The sequence below is a fragment of the Fukomys damarensis genome, unplaced genomic scaffold, assembly GCF_012274545.1.
Source record: "Fukomys damarensis isolate Sample0158 unplaced genomic scaffold, DMR_v1.0_HiC HiC_scaffold_33, whole genome shotgun sequence".
NCBI lineage: Eukaryota > Metazoa > Chordata > Mammalia > Rodentia > Bathyergidae > Fukomys > Fukomys damarensis.
The window spans coordinates 56167445-56175707 of NW_022900945.1; the positions used below are offsets into that span (position 1 = coordinate 56167445).

Below are 8263 nucleotides of genomic sequence, written 5' to 3' on the forward strand. Positions count from 1 at the left end.
CGCCAGCCGTTTGCATCAACTTTCCTGGAGAATTCGGTCACAGTGTTCAGCAGGTCCTGAGCTTCCTCCCTGAGAAGGGCTCTCTGCCCTCGGTGTGGTCTCCCGGCTGCTGCGGGAGAGCACTCTGTTCTTTGGAAAAGTGGGTGTCCTCAGATACAGATAGCCTTGGAACTGTGTGAGCCGGGTGTGGTGGCGCCGGCTGTTATCCCAGCACTCTAGGAGGCTGAGTCAGGAGGACCCCACGTTCAAGTCCAGTCTGGGCAACTCAGTGACTTGGTGAGACCCTGTCTCAAATCTGAAGATGTAGCTCAGAGCACAGCCCTGGGTTCCATCCCCAGCACTGCCCAAAACAAACAGCCTCCATCTGATCTGTAGCCCGAGGGGGTCAGCTGGGCTGGAACTTCTGCAGCTCTGTTCAGTGCTGACCTGTGCTCCTGCAAGAGGCGCGAGTCCCTGGAGGCGTCAGGAGCCTCTCCAGGACGGATGGGAAGCAGAGTGGGTTGATTCGGCTCCCCGGGAGCTGGAGCGCAAGAGTGGGGTGAGGAGAGCGAGCGGCTCATCTGTGCGCCAAGCTCAGCGCTTCCTCCCTGCCCAGCCGCTCTCCAGCCATGCTTACTGCTCTGGGAGGGAAAAGAGGGTGGGAAACGGAGGCTGCGTGCCCTAGGGAGGACTTGCCGCGGCCAGGCCTGCCGCAGAGGAATGCGTGCACCGCCCAGGCCCCGGCTTTGGGAGACCCCGTGGCAGCGCCGCTCTCTCCGCGGCCCGCAGGTGATCATCTTGGAGGACTACGCAGACCCTTACGATGCCAGGCGCACAAAGGGGCAGAGGGACGCAGAGCGAGCCGGCGAGAACGACGGCTACATGGAGCCCTACGACGCCCAGCAGATGATCACAGGTCGGTGCCCAGCCGCCGTGCCCAGGGCAGGGCAGGACTGGGGGCAGAGGGCAGAGAGCTGCTGGGGGCACGGCAGCCTGCGTGAGCTCTGACTCCCGGCTAGGTCTAGCGTCCTCCGCGTTGGCAGGGATTTTAAGTTTCTCAGGTCTGCGTGAGATGACACCCGGAGACGGAAGATCTGCTCGGAAGGGGTCTTCGGCTTAAGATCGTTTGTGCACATTTCTTGGCCACACGCAAAAGCTCCGACATCCACGGTGGGGTTGTAAATCAGTACCAGGAGTTCGTACTTAAGGGATTTGCGGCTGTAAACAGCTGCAGCCTTGACGCGATCCGCTGTTGTAGATTTTCTGCGGCCCCTCAGCCCTGGAGCGAATCGTGTGCTACTGAGGCAGGAGCGGCGCGCCGGGCACAAGGCCCACACCAGGGTGGATGGCTAGTACCCTCCGTCCTGCCGTGCGGCTGGGGCAAACCCTCTACCACTCTTGGTGCCACACGTCCCTTCTCCCCTGGTTCTCTGAGGTTGGTATACTTCGAATGATACACAGGAGGGCCGGGGTGTGGGTCAGCGGCCCGCACCTGCCTGGCCAGCACAGGCTCCTGAGTTGGATAAACAGATGAACTATATACGTGGATTTGGGGGTGTTAAGGCAGATCCAGTGGATCACCCAGCTTTCCGCGGCTCCGCAGTGAAAAAGCAGTTTCTGAGGCCCCAGGTGGAGGGACTCTGTGCCTGGGAAAGGAGACCTGGCCCCAGCCCCCACCGGGCCATGGAGAGGCAGGAAAGCACAGCTCCGCTTCCTGCCTCTGCTTCCAGAGATAAGGCGCTGCCTTCGGACGGGTGTACCCCGGCCAGGCGCTGACCCACGGGTCCCTGGCTGTGACCCTCATGAAATCTGTGAATGAAAGGAAGTGAAAATGAACTTAGTCAGACTTTTTTAAATGGCAGACGCTTGAAGGAATAGGGGAAGGGTTTACTTTTGAAGGAAAAAGATTTTCTTTTTTAAAAAAAAGGAAGAGGAGTTATTAATGTTTAACTGATTCACTGGTTCTTTGTCCTTTGGTTCTTGTTTTACGTTTTTTTTTTTTTTTTTTTTTTTTTTGAGGTGGGTCTTGCTATGCAGCCCAAGCTGGCCTCAAACTCCTGGCAACCTTCCTGCCTCAGCCTCTCAGTACTGGGTTCACAGGCCTTACTTATTATAGCTATTACTCGTGTGTACCCCATGCCTGGCTCATCCTTTGGTTTTTATACTTCTCTTTGACTGGTGCAAGTGGGTTATCTGTCACACCGGCTGTTTATTTGAGGAATCACACTGACAGTCAGGAAAATCCTGTGTTTTACAAACTAAATATTACTTTTTGTTTTTCGAGTAATCCTGCAGGAGCTGTGTAGACAAGGGACTGCCTATATGTCCTTCTAGCGGCAAGAAGACAGAGCACAGGAACTGGGACCTGGCTGTGCTCACAGATGTTAAAGAGACAGAACAGGACCCAGAACCTAGACCTCCCACCCTAAGCTTAGGAGTCTGCCCCTCTCACCCTCCGGTCCCTGAGACGCATTTGAAATGACGCATGTGAAAGCACTGAATTTAGCCGAGTGTGGTGCCTGTATGCCAGCACTCTGGGAAGCTGAGGCAGGAGATCCCAAGGTTGAGCACAGCCCTGGAAAGCTTAGTGATTTAATGAAACTGTCTCAAAAGAAAAAATAACCCCAGGTGTGGTGGCGCACACCTGTGATCCCCAGCACTTGGGAGGCTGAGGCAGGAGGATCGCCGTGATTTCGAAACCAGCCTGGGCTGCATAGTAAGTTCAAGGCCAGTCTGAACCACATAGTGAAATCTTGTCTCAAACAAAGAAAAAAAGTCAAAATTGAAAAAATTAAAGTAAAAATTATCCAACATGAAGTAAATATAATAGCTAGCATTTAATAACGAGTATTAATTAAAATCTGGGCTGTTTTAAACAGTTTACGTGAATAAACTTATTTAGGAATACAAAATTAGCAATCTATTGGTAAATAAATTTGAATTTATTAAAATCTAAATTACTAATTTGTAAATTAGTAACCTAATTTAAAATTCATATTGGTGGGTGTTATTTAAATATGTATCACAAAGTGTCTCCTCAGTCAGTGTGGGGCGCACACCGCTTGGTCCACCCCTCAGTTACACAGCCGGACAGAATAACAGGAAGTGAGTTGATCGGAAACTGGAAATAAAAGATATGTCGCTGTTTTTTAACATTAAATCTTTTGCTTTGGGAGGGGGTAGTCTGGGAATTAAACCCAGGCCCTTTGCACTGAGCTACATCCCTGGGGCTTTTTATTTTTTATTTTGAGACAGAGTGTTGTTCAGTTGTTCAGGCGGGACTCAGATTATGTGATCCTCCTGCCTCAGCCTCCCAGAGGGCTGGGATTATAGGCATGCGCCACCGTGCCCAGCTAAACCTTTTACTTTTTGAAAAATTCAATTTGCTCCATATATGCGTGCTTGTCAAATTCATGTTCAGAAATTTCCTTTCCCTCCCTCTCCCTCTGTCTCTCTCTGTCTCTGCTAAGGATAAAACGCAGGACTTTCATGCTAGACGTGTGCTCTGCCAGCCCAGAAATTCCTCTTCCTCCTGGAGAGCCTCGGGGTTTCAGTTGGCCTGGCCTGGGTCGGGGTCTGTGTCTCCAGCCTCCTCGCTGCTGCCGTGGGCCCACCTGGGAGTGAGCAGATCCTGCAGGGTGTTAATGGCGCCACTGTGCAGTGGGCTGTGCTGGACAGACAGACAACAGCCTGACAGAAAGAAACCAGGCCTCAGGGCCTCCAGCCTTGGGTGACACAGGGCAAAGGAAAGTCCTGAAGCCCTGTGATCGAGGACCAAGGCGGAGGCCAGCCTGGCCCAGCAGGACCCTGGCCCAAAAGGAAGAAGTCACTGACACGCGTGAGGGGCCGGAGTGCAGAAGAGGGGCCGCTGGCGTTGTCAGGGAGCGGGAAGCAGGGGCGCTGGGCTTGCTGTGCTGAGCTCAGGCTCCTGGAGCCCCGAGCTTTGCTGTTCGGTTGCTGGGTGGGAAGCCGGGGCTGGGCTCGGGCCCTGGGTCACCATCGCTGTCACCGTCACCGTCGCCGTCACACTGCGCACAGCTTCTCCCTGCACCTCCCCGTGGAACCGTCTGGGTGCGGGTGTGCCTGCAAGTACAGGCAGCGTGAGCCTACACCTCTTGTTTTCTGCTAAGTTAGCAGGGATATCCGGGCTCAGTAATTTGCAGAAAGACTACAGATTTGCAGAAGCAACTGAACACTGTGACTTGTAGCCACGGCATCAAAAGCGCGCTAGCTGTAGGGCCGGGGACTGAACTCAGCGGTTCGGTGGCCTGCCTTGCAAGCGCAAGGACCCGAGTTCAATCCCCGGTACCGGAGAAAAAAACAAAAAACAAAAAAGCGCACTGGCTGGGTCTTCAGAATCCCCAGGCCCGTCAGAAGGTGCTGGGAACCTTCGCCCCGGCTGCTGGTGCCGCCTCGCCCACGACCCCATGGAATCCTGTGGCCTCCCTTCTGGTCGGCTTCTCTCCCCCGGCTCAGGAGCTTGGACTCAGGAAGATGAAAACCTGTCCAGGTGACACAGGTGAGGGAGACGGCAGGTCACTCAGCAACCCTAGGTCCGGCTGTTGAGTTCCGGTCAAAAGATTGCATTTAAAAATTTTATTTTGGGGGCTGGGGGCCTTGCCGGCACAAGGTCCTGAGTTCAATCCCCGGGACCAAAAAAAAAAAAAATTTTTTTTTAATTTTTGCCTGCAAACAAATGGTTTTGTTGGGGTTCTGTAGTCTGTGTGGTGCTGAAAGCCCTGGGCCTCACACTGCCCTCCCTCGGTGCAGCCCCAGCCAGGACTTTTGCATTTACCCCTGCTTTCCTTAGAATACTCCAGGAGTCCTGAAGTATCCCTCAGATAAGTTAGATTTATTTGGTAAGGAAATGTGAAAGTCATTTCAGATCAAAATCTTTATCTGATAGAAGACCTAACAGCCCTACTTCTGATTCCAAGACTGTTCTGAGACTCCTGTATAGAAACACGAGGCAGATGCAGGAAAGGTACACTGTTTAGACCACGATTACCTTCATTTTCATGGTTTGGTCTTGAGACAGGGTCTAGCCATATAGTCCAGGCTTGCTTTGAAGTTACAGTCTTCCTGCCTCAGCCTCCCATGTGCTGGGTTTCAGGTGTGCACCACCACACCTGGTTTTGACTTTGGGGGGAAGATTGAACTGGGGTGTCGCTCGGTAATGCAGGTTGTCCTCGCTATGTAGCCCAGGCTGGTCTTGCACTTGTGGTGATCCTTCTGCCTCAGCCTCCTGAGTGGTGCCGCACTCTGTTTGTAACATGTTATGTGAGCTCTTTTGAGTGTGGGTAAAGCTTGGACCCTGGAGTCTGTAATAAATGGTCCGCCACTGTCCGTGCCATGACCGTGGCCTCAGCTTATTCACCTGCGAAATGGGCTCACTCCTCTGTGGTGTGTGACGTGGCTTCCGTGAGCTGCCTGATAGCTTTGTGCCCAACAAATCCAGTCATTCTTTAGAGGCACTGGACAGAGTCCGGTTTCAGAGCATCCTGGACACTGTGACTTAGTGAGAGAAAGCCCCGTCCTGTTTTCAGTGGTGTGTGTCGTCGTGGTGTGGGCTGTGTCCAGCCAGGGTGTAGTTTCCTCCCGCTTCCTCTCCAGCCGGCTCGCGTCCCCATGATTGTTTTGTTTCTGGGGCACCTGGGTGAGGGCGGCCAGGTGCTGGCCCACTGGGAGGGCGGCTCGGGGTATGAGAGCGCCCCCAGGTAGACACCGCCCAGCCGCAGCCTGGGGCTCCCCAGCCGGTGCACAGAAGGGCCGGGCCTGCGGCAGGCAGAGCTGGCCTGCCTCGTGCTTGTGGGGGGCGGACCCAGCCTCCTCCGAGCAGGGCTCACTTCCTACATCTGTTTCCTTCTTTAGAGCAGTGTTGGCGACGAGCCCAGGGCCTTCACACTGAGTTACAGCCTCAGCCCTTTTTATTTCCCTCGAGACAGGGTCCCTCTGTGTTCTGAAATCGCCCAGGCTGGACTTGAACTCGGGATCCTCCCACCTCAGCCTCCTAGAGTGCTGGTTTTACGGCGTTCGGACTCCTTGTATCTGACATTAGAACCAACCGCTTCTCCTTTAGTTCAGCTTGGGCAGAACTGAAGCCAGGACCTCGGGGAAGCCTTTCAGCAGCTGTGCACAGTCTCAACTGAGGGAAATGAGTTCTGATTAGAAACTGGGAAATGCTAAATTCATCCTTTGCGTTTTCTGCTTCCTTTTTCTTGGTTCTTTAGAAAAGTTCTTTTTAAAATGCCAGCCTTATCTTCAGTGAACCAAGAACAGAGTTGGCTTTTGTTTCTTGTTTTCCATGGCTCTGTCTGGAATAGGCAGGGAAGATAAAAAGTCTGGTGGCTGAGACAGGAGGCGCAGCTCCAGCCTTGGGCCGCTGGTCGCTGGCCTGGGTTGGGTTGGGAACACTCACGCATTACACTTTGAGAGGAAGAGGGTAATGCAGGCAGCATCCAGGGGACTGGCTAGCTGCGAGAGCTTAGTCCCAGGGTGGAAGGAAGTGAGCGGGGACCAGGAAGTGTGGACTGGTTCTTGGGATCCTTGAGACAGTATATAAATACACCGATCCCCAACTCGTGGAGATCCTCCTGCCTCAGCCTGTGCTAGATTTCAGGTGTGCGTGACCATCTCTGCTATCCTTTTCAAAGGACCATTTGTGGTCCTTTCCTTGGTATAGAAATGATATTGAGCCGGGCATGGTGGTGCACATCTGTTATCCCAGCACTCGAGGCTGAGGCAGGAGGACCTCCACCAGTTGGAGGCCAGCCTAGGCTACATAGTGAGTTCAAGGCCAGCCTGGACCGCATAGTGAGGCCCCGTCTCAAAAAACCAACCAGAGAGAGAGAGAGAGAAAAAGAAGTGATATTGAGTCATCCACTCTCCAGAGAGCCTCACCGCGCTGCTCTGAGCTGTGGGTCTGAGTCTTGTCCTGTCCCGGGGGGCCTGTGGCCCCGCTCTTCCTGCCACCCCCACTTCTGCTCCTCCTTCCAGGGCGGGGCGGGGCCCACCCGGGGCCCACCCACCTAGCACACGCACACACTGGGTCCCACACAGGCACAGGCACAGGCACACCCCAGGGGTCCCATCTTCACCCAGAGCCAGCACTGTCACGGTTACCTGCGCGAGGCTGGCAGGGAGGAGGGAACTCGGCAGTGGGGCAGGGTGGCACTGCCGTGGCCGTGGGGTCCCCTCTGCAGAGCGAGCCAGGCCTCTCCACTCCTCCTCCGTGCCAGTCGGTGCTGGCCCGTGAAGTGACAGAGACGGTCACTACTCTGCCAAGGGCTGCGGAGAGCCAGGCAGCCCAGGGCTGTCCAAGAGGCTGAAGCAGGAGGATCAAGATTTGGAGCCCAAGCCGGGTCCCGGGCAGTTTAGCAGCTTAGCTAGACTCTGTCTCCAAAAAATTTTTAAAGGCCAAGCCTATAGCTCAGTGTGGAGGCCCTGGGTGGGGTTCAATCCCCAGTACTACAAAAGCACACCCAAAACACTAAGGCATTTCTGCAGTACACACAGAATAATTCAAACATTTTTCTTTTATGTGTGTGTTTGTTTTGGATTTTTGGTTTTTGGGTTCTTTTTTTAAAATGCGTGAGTGAGCTTAGTTTATTTATTTATTTTTTGGTACCAGGGGTTGCACGCGGGTCCTTGCACTTTTGAGGCAGGCAGCAGCACCACTGAGCTAAATCCCAGCCTTTGTTTTGTGTTGAGATAGGGTCTCACTTTGTAGTTCAGCCTGGCTTTGAACTCACTGTGTAGCCGAGGCAGCCTTGAGGAGATCTTCCTGCCTCAGCCTCCCGAGGGCTGGGATTACAGGTGTGTGTCACGGCTGCTGGCCAGCCCTGCGGTTCGTCCTTGCTCTTCTGACACCTCCTGTCCCCTGTATGGAAGAAAGCCCTTTCTGCTCCAGCCCCTGGGAAGCAGCCTTCTCTATCCACGTTCTCCCGGGGCGGCAGGCTTGGCCACAGTGTGGCTCTCGGAGCCAGCTTCCTGCCTCCCCGGCTCCCCGCCTCTGTGGATCTTCCATCCCCTAACACCCTCTTTGCGGGGAGAAGCACCTCAGAGTCATCGTGTTTGTCCTGCGGGGTCTGCACGGGCCACTTGTGTCCCACCTGGGTCTCCCAAGGCGCTGTGAAGAACGTGACTGGCCCGGGAAGTCGGGGGCCATCGCGCGGGCGGCTGGTGACCGGGAGGTTGTCTCCGCAGAGATCAGGCGCCGAGGCTCCAAGGACCCCCTGGTGAAGGCCCTGCAGCTGCTGGAGGGGCCCGGCGAGTCCGGGGAGAT

The 8263-nt window shown here is 54.6% G+C and overlaps 1 protein-coding gene across 1 annotated transcript in view; it reads left to right on the forward strand.

Moving 5' to 3' along the window:
- The first annotated feature begins 574 nt into the window (after positions 1-574).
- She (Src homology 2 domain containing E) overlaps positions 575-8263 on the forward strand; it is a 14425-nt gene continuing 6736 nt past the window's right edge. Inside the window, 2 exon segments of the mRNA XM_033758092.1 lie at positions 575-895; positions 8185-8263. The exon segment at positions 8185-8263 is cut by the window's right edge and continues 104 nt beyond it. Coding sequence (XP_033613983.1) covers positions 700-895; positions 8185-8263 — 275 coding nt within the window. The 5' untranslated portion in view covers positions 575-699.